The sequence below is a fragment of the Periplaneta americana genome, chromosome 8 (genome assembly GCF_040183065.1).
Source record: "Periplaneta americana isolate PAMFEO1 chromosome 8, P.americana_PAMFEO1_priV1, whole genome shotgun sequence".
NCBI lineage: Eukaryota > Metazoa > Arthropoda > Insecta > Blattodea > Blattidae > Periplaneta > Periplaneta americana.
The window spans coordinates 134169026-134183228 of NC_091124.1; the positions used below are offsets into that span (position 1 = coordinate 134169026).

Below are 14203 nucleotides of genomic sequence, written 5' to 3' on the forward strand. Positions count from 1 at the left end.
TGACTACTGTTTGCTAGCTAGGCATTAAGTTACAATTTATTTATTTTAATAGAAATTGTCATTCGGAAATATGAATGATCTAATATTACAAAAAAAATACGGCAAGCAGGTCGAAAACAGTAATCGAAGTTATCACTGAGCAAGTAAGTAGAGCCTACAAATAGTTTTAACCATCTGCAATGCATGATAACACATTTGGAGAATAAGGGTAGAAGCAAGAAGTTAAGTTTATGGCTACAAATTTATTAAACGACCCTAACAAATAAGACAAGAAAAAGAATCAGATGATATTCTATAAAACCTTGGAGGTTCTCTTATTAACTGCTAATATATGGATTAAGAACATCACTATTCTCTAAAAGCTATTAAACGGAAAATCTAAGCGGGAGAAATACGCTCCCCATAGTCGGTGGCTGGAATCTCCTTTTAAGACGAAACGGAAATTAAATTGTTAGAAATTCGCTGCAAATATACAAAATAATTAAAACAAATATAGAGTAATAAAAATAACTGGATAGAAGATTAATAAAGAATGAACGAGAATGGGAGAACTAAAAAGATGTAGCCGAAGAAATATCTGAGGTCTCTAGAGTTATATATCTCACAATGTCCTAAAAATCCTACCTATTCTTAATTAATCCATAAACTTATATAAAACAAACTTTTTACTTACAACAGTAATTAATATTTATAATTATAATAGATATCATATTTAAAATAATTCTGACAAATGAGGCTATAAAATGCAAAACTCTCCTTATCCAGATAAAGTGATTTGTCAGAAAACAGGAAAACCCGTTATGGATATGGACAGTTTTGCATTTGATAGTAGTTTTCTGAGCTCTATGGAAGAGGTGTTAGACAAGATTTGCGCGCAAACCGACTATATCAGTGGATAGAGAGCTGCAAGGAGTACAGCATGCCATATGTAACTCATTTCTTTTTAATTTTGGATAAGGCGAGTTTTGCACTTGATAGTCTCAAATGGTAATTAGTGAGATGTAAGTTATTGCTTAATTGCCAAAAAAAAAAAAAAAACAAGCTTTTGGATATTGTGAGCTATGATTCTAGAGGCCTCATCTATGAATACCGACACATTGTTGCAAAGAGAAAAAAGGCCTACCTAAATTCTAATGGAAACCGAAACAGACCGATAGGTCTATGTCTTGACGAAGACATGATGATGAGGATGATGATGAAAAAGAATACTGTACTTAAGCACTCTCTGGCCTTTGTGCACCATTTATATGCGATGTTTTTCAATAGCCAACAGGTGGCCCTGGTGACATTCGTGAACCCGATGCTGACAGGTGGACCGCCCTGCCTCATCCCGTGGCAGAGCCTGGTCTCACTTCGCGGACGAGTATAGTGCGTTTCACGAACAGAGAGGGGTTGACCTCAATAACCTTAGAGGCGTCTTGATTACAACCCTGAAAAAACCCGCGTTACTGTTTCTGATTGGAACTCTGCGTTCTCATGAAAACGACCAACCGAAGCTCACCAGTCAGCCTTTGGTTGTGAAGAAGACACCCGAGTAATGATTCGCATGGAGTCGAGTACTTATAACCGATCAGTTGAAGCTTTTACTCGGTATGTCGTGAGCGCTCGACATTGTTGCACTACATTGCATCACCTTTTAATACCTGTTACTCAAAATAACCTACCTAAGGAGGTTACCAATTTGTTTTTATTTCAGATAATACGAAAAGCAAGAAATATTTGAATATTTAAATTAGGAATAATATTATAATATTTAAATAACACAATTCGTTAAATGAAATAAGGTTTTTTATTATGAGTAATGTTAGTGAGGTAGGGAACATGACACTAAATCAGTGTTGTAGGCAAGGGGGCGCACACCGAACTGAAGCTCCCTCCCCCCATTTCTCAGGAAATACTTAAAGTTAAATTATTTTATTTTTTGTTTGTTTAACCCTTAACTGTTATCGTGACGTCTATGAGACGGCTCCAGACTTTTACACTGCCATCCCTCCTCCTACAAGGGTTATTTTGCTTCCTCCGTTTATATAGGCCTACTTTCCAGTTGGAGTATTTGTTCTGTGCTGTGAAAGTCGCATGCCCTTCGCTGTGTTTCATCTTGAGTAAGTGCGTAGTAAAATCGACACGCCGTTTCACAGGCATCATGATACCAGTTAAGGATTGAACAATCTTTTCTGTGGATCTACATATTTATATTTCAAGGAACATTTTTAATAATAGACTGAAAAATGTCAATTCTGAAACGAACTCCAGAAACTGTTGGCTGACTTTTGTTATGACATCCATTTCTTAAATATTATGCAGAGGAAATAATTTCTTGTAATATTTATTGTACTTCTTTTCCTGGGATCCAAATTCAAAGTATTACTAATAGGCCTTTCATTATCAAGCTTATTGGGCACAGCTGGGCCCAGCTATATCTAATATGTTTGTCTCATCTTCTTTATACAGGGTGTTTAAAAAATACGGGGCATAATTTCAGGTATGTATTTCCCACATGTAGACAATCAAAATAGTTCATTACAACATGTGTCCGGAAATGCTTCATTTCCGAGTTATGGCCTTCACAACATTGAAATTCAAGGGAACGCTTTTCTTTCCGCAGGTCGTTGTCATTACAGAAGATGTTCAAAATGTCCACCTCCTGCTTGAATATAGACCTCACATCGATGTCTCATTGACCTGCGAACACGATCCCAAACTCCAGGAGTACTGCGTATGTCCTCAGAACATGCCACAATTCGATTCCCAAGGGATTCCAAATCAGGCACCGGAGACGAATAAACCAATGAATTTAAATGGCCCCACAAGTAGAAATCGAGAGGGTTCAGATCAGGTGAGCGTGGTGGCCAAGCAATTGGGCCACCTCTACCTATCCATCGATCAGGAAACCTTCGATCCAAGTACCGGCGAGCCGTACGACTGAAGTGTGCAGGAGCGCCATCATGCAAGAAGTGAATATGTTGACGATTGATCAGTGGAGTGTCTTCTAAAACATGAGGTATGGTGTTTTCCAGGAAGTTTGTGTACGCCTGCCCCGTAAGTCTATTTACAAGTACATGGGATCCAACTAATCGATCACCAATGATACCGGCCCACATGTTGAGGGAGAACCGCACCTGTGATGAGATGGAACAGTTGCACGTGGGTTTTCATACGCCCATACATGCTGATTGTGGAAATTTGTTATGCCATCTCGTGTGAACTGTGCTTATCTGTAAATAATACTAAGGCAGGAAAGTTCGGATTTACACCACACTGCTGCAAGAACCACTGACAGAACCTAACTCGTGCAGGGTAATCTGCTGATGACAGGGCCTGTACACGTTGCAAATGATAAGGATACAATTGATACTCTTTCAACAGTCTCCAGACAGTCGTATGAGGAACATTGACTTGCAACGCTACCCTTCGTGTGCTGATAGAAGGAGTCATGTACACAGCCTCCAGAATCTCCTCCTGTACTTCTGGAGTTGTAGATCTTGGTCGTCCCCTTCCCAAACCAGGAGAGTTAAATTTTCCATACTCGCACAGACGGTAATGGAGACGTACAAATGTCTTCCGATCTGGACATTGTCGCTGTGGGTACCTCTCCTGGTATAAACGACGAGCCAGCGCAGCATGAATTGTATCTCTTCAGCTCTTGATTTGAATACATGTCGCACAGTCTAACGCCTACACAACACTGAATGTAACCTTCGCCTCGGAATGAACTGTCAGAGTGCCCTCTTAATGTCTCCTTTGACGGCAACGACCTGCGGAAAAAAAAAAAACGTTCCGGTGAATTTCAATGTTGTGAAGGCCATAACTCGGAAATAAAGCATTTCCGGACACATGTTGTAATGAACTATTTTGATTGTCTACATGTGGGAAATACATACCTGAAATTATGCCCCGTATTTTTGAAACACCCTGTATATAGAGTAACTATCAACAACCAGATCACGAACATCATAGGAATTATTCTTATTAGAAACGCATATACCGCTTTACAGACCACTTCTGAATTAAGCAAACAACGTAAATACTCATACAATGTGCGACATTGAATTGAGTGCAGCATAGATTGGACTCATCGGCGAACAAAGAAACTCTTAATAAGTATATACTGTACACATTAGGTTAGTGTGATGAGAGTTTTCGTTATAATATTAGGTCGATGGAAGTCGGCTCTTGATTCTGGTGGAAATGTAGACTTTCTTCTGAGAGAGCAGTGAACGTTGCACGGTGGGTTTCTGGCAGATTTAGCGACCAAAATTATTTTTGTACTTTAATTGAGTCTAAGCATGCTGTCTTACTAATGTATTGTATTTTAAGCGATATGAAATACTTTTTATAAAGAAAAATATCATTTCTACATTTTCAAACCACTTAATTGAGTTTATTAACCTAAATATTGATATTTATTATTACAGTACTTATAATCTTGCTCACATTGATCAGCCTGATGATGATGGTGATCTTGGTGATTATGATGATAATTTTGAGAGCCATGGTTCATCAGAAAATTTCTCCATTTGTTATGTCAGTAAATTCTTTGAGAAATCTTATTCTAATAGTGCGACAATAACGTGGCGAAGATAGAGTTGGGTTCTGCCAGATCAATTTTTCATTTTCCTACAAATTAGTTGAAGTGATACAACAGAACTCTGAGAAATAGGCCTACATATTTGTATCGGTTTCATATAGGCCTAATTCTCAAATCTCTGTTTATATTGAGCTTGCTGTGATCCGCTACATACGCATTTGCAAATTAACACCAATAAGTTATTTTCGCCTGCTCTTAAAAGCTTTCAAAACTCCTTCCAAGTGGATCAACAATAATGTAATCCTAATAAACTTTGTAATTTTATCTTAGTAGAAGTATTAGTAGCATCATATGATTTCTTACCCGAGTAGCAATCCAATTTTGCCTTCTGTAACATACTTTAGCAAGGATATAAGCTTAACTTTTCATTAGTTCCTATTATTTCATATTCTCTTCTTCAAAGACCAGCTTCAACAAACATGCCAAATTCCTAAATTCACCTGGGTAGCATATTTAAGTCAACATTTCCGTAGCTGTAGTTCTACGCAAAACTTTTGTCTTTCTTCTTTTGTTTCCCTTATTCAACTCCTGAAATGTCTTCGTTAGCTGTCCCGTTCGATTCACTATTTAGGAATCGCGAATAATTCTTCGAGCTAATCATTGTTTTCTGAATGAATTTATGCTTTTTTTTGTGTGATGTGGTCCATTTTCATCTCAATTCAGACTTAGAATGTAAAAATGTATGCTTTATTTCTATTATTTGTTCGTCTGAGTAATTTTCATAGACTAGTAGGTAATTTTCTACCATTTCCAACTTTTCGATAATATACTGTATAGTAAACTTCGTCGCTGCATTATGTTACACAACTTCCTTCGAGTCATTGTATTGACGTCCGGTGGCCCTAAAAATTCGAACAATATAAAACACAAATAAACATGGGGTCGAAAAATCTACATTTCTACTAACAGGTCTACCCTAGATTACTTTTCAGTAATACCTTACTTCATCCCTTCAAACATGAATTTCCATTTTTACATAATCTTTTCTTCTCTCCCCCTTCATATTTTGACATGTGGGGCCCTAAAGGTCATTTCTGGCAAATTTAAATTTAAATTTTTGAAAAATTATTTTAGCTCCCTCACATAAGCCCGCCATCGGTCCCTATCCTGTGCAAGATTAATCCAATCTCTATAATCATATCCCACCTCCCTCAAATCCATTTTAATATTATCCTCCCATCTACATCTCGGCCTCCCGGAAGGTCTTTTTCCCTCCGGCCTCCCAACTAACACTCTATATGCATTTCTGGATTCCCCCATACGTGCTACATGCTCAAACGTCTTGATCTAATGTTTCTAATAATGTCAGGTGAAGAGTACAATGCATGCAGTTTTGCGTTGTGTAACTTTCTCCATTCTCTTGTAACTTCATCCTTTTTAGCCCCAAATATATTCCTAAGAACCTTATTCTCAAACACCCTTAATCTCTGTTCCTCTCTCAAAGCGAGAGTCCAAGTTTCACAACCATACAAAACAACCGATAATGTAATTGTTTTATAAATTCTAACTTTCACATTTTTTGACAGCAGGCTAGATGACAAAAGCTTCTCAACCGAATAATAACACGCATTTCCCATATTTATTCTGCGTTTAATTTCCTCCCGGGTGTCATTTGTATTTGTTACTGTTGCTCCAAGATATTTGAATTTTTCCACCTCGTCGAAAGATAAATCTCCAATTTTTATATTTCCATTTCGTAGAATATTCTGGTCACGAGACATAATCATATACTTCGTCTTTTCGGGGTTTACTTCCAGACCTATCACTTTACTTGCTTCAAGTGAAATTTCCGTGTTTTCCCTAATAGTTTGTGGACGTATTAGGATATTTCATTAGTATTTATAGATTACACTTAGAGTGCGGAAATTTATCATGATTGTCTTGTTACAGCACTGTACCTGAGCTGGAGCCCAGATACTACGGACTTAGTGAAAACAACAACTTTATCTTCAATGCTATCATCTCAACTCCAGTCTCTGAAGGCACGGTAGCAGATGCTATAGACTTCTTAAACAAGACTTACAGTGGCACAATAAGTGCTGAATTCAACTACTTGGAGGTATATGATCAAGAAATTCGATAAAATCTCATCCGTTCAGATTATGTTTAGTTAAATCATGATGAACATTGCTGCGATTTTTAGGATACGTATTTTATGGACCATAATGAAATAATAATGAAAAACAAGTCACTTTACTTTTTTTACTTATCAGTGAAGTGAAATATAAGACACTTTTCAAATAAATTGATTACAATATAATATGACAAGCTACATGTCCAAATTTTCTGGTGCAAATATTTCTCTATTGTCAGTCAAAAAAAGCTTTATATGCTCAAAATATCCTTCCAATAAAACAGAATGTCATGGTGAAGCAAATTTCGTCTCTGTCACGGATACTAAACCCCAATATTAGACTCAGTTAAAAAAAAAAGATAAAAGAGAGAAATAAATTAAATCACTTGGCAAATATGCTCGACTCGAAAATAATGAAATTGTGGATATAAGTGAAATCCCGATGATCAGCATAAATATTGAATAACTGAAAGAGGATAGTTTTATCTGGACAGGGACGTCAACTCGGGTTAACTAATTTTAAGTGTTGGTATTCTAACCAATGAGCTATCCAGGTTTAACTCCGAGTCCAGGATATAACTTTCCTATTTCAGTTATTGACAACAGAAGGAATGGTCATAAAGTTATTCCATTAAAGCCCAAATTATTTTTATTAAAACAAGAAAAGAATGTATCTATTCATAAATTTAATCCATAAGATGCCAAGAATATGTTTTGTTTCTTCTGCCTTGCACAAAGTAGCTGAAAATCACCCGGTCTATAAATATACCGCTGGGCACTTATGATACCTGCATTATCATTCGCAATAAAGTAAATACATTTTTTTCGTATTTAACATATTATAACCAGAAACATTTACACCGATATAGGTTAAATAAATTTATTTATGACAGTTTTAGTATTTAATACAACAATACAATGCTGCAGCAATAATAAAATACATTTATTTTAGTAATATCTGTCTTTACCTAGTGTGGTAAGGCTCAAAGCATCTTTGACAGAGAATTACATCACACTTCTTGCGGAATGTTACTGGTCTGCATTTACACCACTCCATCCGGTAGTGTTTCTGAGAGGGTCGTTTTGCCATGAAATGACCTCTACTATCAAACTTTATATCAAGTTTCACTCTTCGAGGTGATGAAACAGGGCGCCCCAATCTCTTGTAGTTCGAAAACATCTTGAGATATTGAACAGCCAAGCATCGTCGGAATTCAATTAGGGCCAGGGAGTCTCGTCAATGTAGGCTATTTCTCTGTAGATAATCCAACCGTTTACTATAGCCATATCCAGCATTTTGACAAAGAGAGCCCAGTACCACTTTTTTCCACGGATTGAAGTGGCATATTTCCCTGCTAACCAATCATATAATATATAATAATAATCGCATATGAGTCATTCCACGTCAAATCGCACAAAATTATACAAATTTTGACCTTCATATTTCTGATTGCGTTTATATTTTTTTTACCAACTCTATGGGTCTAATAAACCAACAAGTGTATTTTTATTTCTTCCTAAGTCTACATGTTTTTAAAATATTACACGTTAAAATTCGTTAAAAATGTCGCACAATGCAACATTTAAAGCGTCATATTTCTGACGATATTGATGTTAATTAAAAAAATGCATTTAAAAGCTTAAAGTACTGTCTTTTATTAAATATTTACTAACTAATTTTAATGTAATTACAGTATTACAAATATTTGTTTATAATTCAATTTTTAAAAGTTATATATCAATGTGAAATAGCCCTATTAAAAATCTAAAAAAAAAAAAAATTCCTACTAGATGCACTGAAGTATTCTTAATAATTCCAGAAAAAATCAGAATGGGATCTCCAACAGTTTAATGGAAATTTAATTACTTACGACACAATGTGTAGCGGTCGGTGCAGCAGCAGTGGACGGGAAGCGTTAAAGCGCGCTGGGAGGTTTATCGGCGCTGGATTATCGACTGAACGTTGCAACATTACATCCAGTATGGATCAAGTCACTCGAGGAAACGCTGCTAATTTACTTATTATGATATCTTCAAATATTTGTACATTATGCATTTTAAACGTTTCTTTTCATTCACACTTTAAATTTTCATTCGCCTACCTTCTTTCTTGAAAGAAAATTGTTTTACTAAATCTTCAGTTTTTGACAACGGAATGAAAGAATGTAATTTTAATGTACCAGTTATTGGTTTTAGATTGTATTGTGATGTAGTTATGCTGCGGGCTATTTTATCTTTTATGGTGGCTATACTGTTTTGTTTATTCTTTGTGAACTCATCCCTATCTTCTCCTCCGCTGATTGGAGGAACGAGTCAGACGGGGTGACGGTCGGCTGGGAGACCGGACGGACGGCAGTTCGAGAGAGGACTCGAGGGAGTCGCGACACAGAGAAAGAAAGAGAGAGAGAGAGAGAGAGAACGGCCAATCTCCGACCTCTGCTGAAACTTCCGTCGACTGGGTACTTCGTGATTGCGGCGGTCTAGTGTGACCGATGATTTGAATAGGAACGACTTTCATTTTGTGCTACGAGCCATCCTTGGAACAGCGTTTGCGTATCATCGTTATACAGACCTAGGGGTGGTCTGTTTCATCTTTCATGGTGCTGCTAATCATCATATTCTACATTACGCGGGATGGCTAACGTCCCTAAGCCGGCAGTGAAGTTTCCATGACGTCGCCACGCCACTAATGGAGATAGTGTGTCACTTCGTGATGGCGTGTTCTACGTGGGTTTGAAGCAGCTCAGCTAAAGGTTGGACTATGGAACTTTATCGGGGTTACTGGACCCCGAGTGTTATCCAGGATTGTATTTGGATGGCTATCCGATCATCTTCGTGAAACAGTAGTACTCCGCATATCCATTTCTATCTTAGATATTAGTTTTCTCTCTTTCCCCCTCTCCCTAAATTATATTGTTATTACATTTACTATCTATTCTTTATATTGCCCATATCCCATGTTTGGGGATATTTTGGGTTATTGTTCTTAATCTGTATATTTATATTATATTATCTCTCTCTACTTTGTTCTTTATTAAATTGTTATAATTATGATGGTTTTTATTCAGTATTATTGTGAAAGGCAACCAAGAATCCTTATAGCTACGATCCTCTTTCCCTTCCTGGGTTTTACCCAGAAACGCCTACACGACAGTATCTGGCCTGCAAATTTTTCAGTGTGGTTTTTGTGCTTATTCAATGGACAAAATATAAATGATACGTTAGAAATATTTTTTGTGACCAATCAAACAGTTTTTTTTTTTTAGTGTTGTTATAGGATCTTGTATAGGCTGGCTCTCGTGGCAAGTCTTTTAACAGTTTCTCCAATGCCATCACTTGGACTTTTACCATGCGACGTTGTAAAGAAGTATCATTCAGCACTAATTCCATAATCGTCTTCATGTAAGCAATTATTTTTAACATTTTTTTTTGTATTGTGAACTTGATCCATTGGAAAAGTAGATGATTTTTTGTTTCATATCGTTAAGTTCTTGCTTTAAGAAATTGATTGCTTCGGAATGAAGAAAGTGAAAGGGATCGGTGTCATGTTTCATGGTTTCTGAAATGACAATACTTTTGTGACGAATTTCTGTATCTCCTTTGAAATATACTACGAAAGAATGTATTGTGGCTTGGCATATGTTCCAATGCACACCTTGTGTTGAATCTTGAATTGCAAATGAATAATTTTCAGAAAAGCCTGCAATAACTATGTAATTTTCAGGTTGTACATTTCTTTGCATTCCGTCGAAAATAAAATGTGGCTGAATTTTGAAGGGATGACGATGCATCTTCTACATGAAAAACTTTACATGCTAGGGAGCCTTTTACTTTTTGAAACTTTTCACGGGGGTATCGTTTTTGTTGTAGCTTTCTTTTCTTGATAGGGGATTCTACTGACATCAAACTCTTGTTTAATTCCTCAATATTAGTGATTTCTAGCACTGTATCCATAGAACTGCTAGAAGAAGAACTGGGATGACCACTTTCTCTGTCCGCACTTTCATTTGATTCATGTTTATTAATATCACAAGAACTACAGGCTTCACATATAATTTCACCTAATCTATCCGGAAATTGATTGATTTTTATGGAACCAATCACATATTTGCACATTCAAAGACTCCTTTAAATTGATCTTTATCAATAAGTCGCAACTTACGCGTCTTAGTGTACTTTTCTTTTTAAAAGCGTGATTAGGAAGGTAAATGGATTTAAACAATTGTTATATATTACGCGATCTTTACCATTACTCATGTTGTATAGAAGTCACGTCACTCCGTGAAATTCAAACCCAAACTGATTATTTTTCTCTTCTATATTTTGTCTCCTGCCATCTGTTTACTGCCATAAAGTTTACTGCCTTACCCAGCCTTGCTATCATCAAACACTTGGCTATATTACAGTATAAACATTAAGCATGTGAAGGGCTTCCCCTCTTAGCTGAGCTGACAATAATAAAAAAACTTTAGATAAGATATTTACTGTTCCTTAAGGTATTAATCATTTGATGATTAGTATGGTGACATCAGATGCAACGGGGAATTTCATAAAACTTTCCGCGGGCAACCTCCTAGCCTATGGCTGCACGCAGTTCATTAGCTGGGCATCGCGAGCGCGTGCATGCCTCCGGAAAATAAATTGTTACAAATGCATGGGTGCCGATCCCACATTTATAAATGCAGTAGTTTACAGATAATACATCAGTGAACAAGCCTATATTTTTTCAGATTTTTAACTTGGCTATTTAATATAGTAATTTTGCTTTGAAAAAGAAATGATTAAAAAAATAGGCCAAATTTTACATTTATTTGTGATAGGCCTAAAATAATAAAAAGTGTTGTATTTAGTCTTTCAAATGCGCCAAACTGCAAATCTCAATTATATGTGGACACAGAGTTCCAAGTGAGTTTATGTAACAGTGCGCGCATAATTTACGTAATTTCAAATAGTCATAACTACACAAATAATTAATAATTGTGAAAATAAAACAATACGGGTCTCCTTATTTGATGTCTGGGATTCATGAAAAAATCGGCCATTTCCAAGAAGGTCGTGTTTTATTGCTCTGCGATTTGACGTGGAATGACTCGTATAATAATAATAATCACTTAGTGATTTAAGACGGCGCTTATTCCGTCGGATCCCGGCCACTTAGTCACTCATAACGAGTGCACCTCTGCACATGTATGGACACTGTGCCATTGCCATATATATATATATATATATATATATATATATATATATATATATATGACGCAGGCATGAAGGTAGGCCACTAGAGGGAACCCAAGAGGTGGAACTTAAACTGAGAGGATTCAATCCGACATCGGGATGGGAATCCGGTGTGACCTAGTGGATAGAGCATCAGCACGTAAAGCTGAAAACCCGGGTTCGATTCCCGCTTGGACTGATTACCTTGTTGGCTTTTTCCGATATATCCAACCGTAAGGCGAATGTCAGGTAATTTATGACGAATCCTTGGCCTCGTCTCGCCAAATACCATCTCATTATCATCAATACCATCTGTGATAAATAATCTAATAGTTGATACAGCGTTGTTAATTAACCAATTGAAAGAAAGTACTACATAAAGAGCATAAGTCAGCACACAGCTTAAAGTTACCAGTACAACACGACTTTTCATAAACAAGTTGTAAGACTACATTTAACGGAGTCAATAATAATAATAATAATAATAATAATAATAATAATAATAATAATAATAATAATAATAATAATGAATCAATAGGCAAGGTGTTCTGTACACTAGGCCTGAGTTCTATTATATGACTAATTCATGCATGTGACGTTTATTTCATACTACAGCTGTGATAATAAGCTAATGCATGATAGGCCTACTTATATTTCCAACTAAAACATTAGGTACGTGTTTTTATTTTACAGGTGTATATTATGTGCTATAGAAGCGGATAAACAATAATTGTTCGTTTCTCGTCCACAGCAAAGCACACATGAGTTTATAATATGGGCCTAATGTAATGCCTTAGACAGGCAGTGTTTTGTTAATAATAGTTAATACTAATAATTTTCTTTTCGTCTGAACTATTATAACAATATGCATTTATATTTCTGTTCGCTTTATATGTTGTCAAATAACTAACAACGTCTTTAGTTACGGTATCAAATTGTCACAGTTTTCTTTCGTTTCATGTCAACGTGGTCACTTTAAATGTTAATAGGATTCTTTTCATTTATCCATTCAGATTGATTTATAACACCATCAAACATAATATATTAAACATTCATCATTGCACAGTACAGATGTCTGCTAGCCGGTGATTCTCCCAAAGCATGGCGGCGGACGCAAGCTTCAATTTGTCCCTACTCTAAACTTCTGCGCAGCCTCGGCTGTAGAGGTTTGAATACGTGTATTACTGTAGTCTGAACGAAACGTTTTTGTCTATCTGTAGCCTAGAGGAAATTGCAACATACAACCATACCATAAACACACTACTCACTCCAGCCCCACATGACTCGATTACAACAATTAGTAAGGTTTGCATGTTTTGGTGAACGAGGATCATACAGGGACATCATTTTATTTTTACTTCAATTTTATTGCACCTGAGTTTTTTAATGTACTTCACTCCCACCCCTTCTACTAATGAAGTTCAGCCGTCCTCCACACAGATCCAAGACCGCATATACAGTCATAGTAGCCTTATGGTCATAGCAAACACAGTGTGTTCCAAAAATATGTTCGCGTTTTCCAGTAACGAAAGAGCTTTCAATATTGAATAATTTTCGCACAAATACTGCCGTCCATTTGCCTACGTCGCATTCCGGTTTCCCCTACCTGGTTCTATTCGCTTCTCTGTAAAGGCTAGTGGCTGGGCTGTCTTAAGCCTTGTTCCCACTGCGCGTCGCGGCGTGTGGCTTGGCAAACCTCGAGCCGCTCGAGGCCGCTTGTGATCTGTCGAATTCCGACCACGCACCGTTCCCACGGCGCGTCATGGCGCGTGACTTGGCAAATCTCGAGTGGACCACTTCTGCATTGCCAGAAGTTCTTTAGTTTCATTTGTTTCGTTCTTTAATTCTAATTCTTTTTTGGTTAATGGAAATAATTTTCAATAAAAATGAATAAAGTTTATGAATCGGACAGTGACGAGGAAGTAGACATTAATTTATGTAAATGTTGCAAATCAAGCTTTCAGGTATAACTCCCTGTAAAGTTGATTTGAATAATTTCGAGGGAAAAATTGTTCCGGGGCCAGGTATCGAACCCAGGACCTTTGGTTTAACGTACCAACGCTCTACCAACTGAGCTACCCGGGAACTCTACCAGACACCGATCCAATTTTTCCCTCTATATCCATAGACCTCAAAGTGGGCTGACAGCTGTCAACAACCAATGTTGAGTGCACACTAACTCTGTGTGACTTAAATTGTGGCTTTCTGTTAACGAACAGTGACGTGTATTATGCAAATCAAGCTTTCAGGTGTAACTCCCTGTAAAGTTGATTTGAATAATTTCGAGGGAAAAATTGTACCGGGGCCAGATATCGAACCCGGGACCT

At 36.8% G+C, this 14203-nt stretch overlaps 1 protein-coding gene across 5 annotated transcripts in view; it reads left to right on the top strand.

Annotated features, from left to right (window-relative positions):
- The window catches only part of LOC138705069 (2-oxoadipate dehydrogenase complex component E1), a 201279-nt gene that overhangs the window by 28884 nt on the left and 158192 nt on the right, over positions 1–14203 (top strand). For all 5 annotated transcript variants that reach the window (XM_069833664.1, XM_069833665.1, XM_069833662.1 and 2 more), the window contains one exon: positions 6479–6647. Coding sequence is in view for 2 of the 5 variants with exons in the window: in XM_069833662.1 (XP_069689763.1) it covers positions 6479–6647 (169 nt within the window). In the remaining 3 variants the exon portion in view is untranslated. The remainder of the gene's footprint in view (positions 1–6478; positions 6648–14203) is intronic.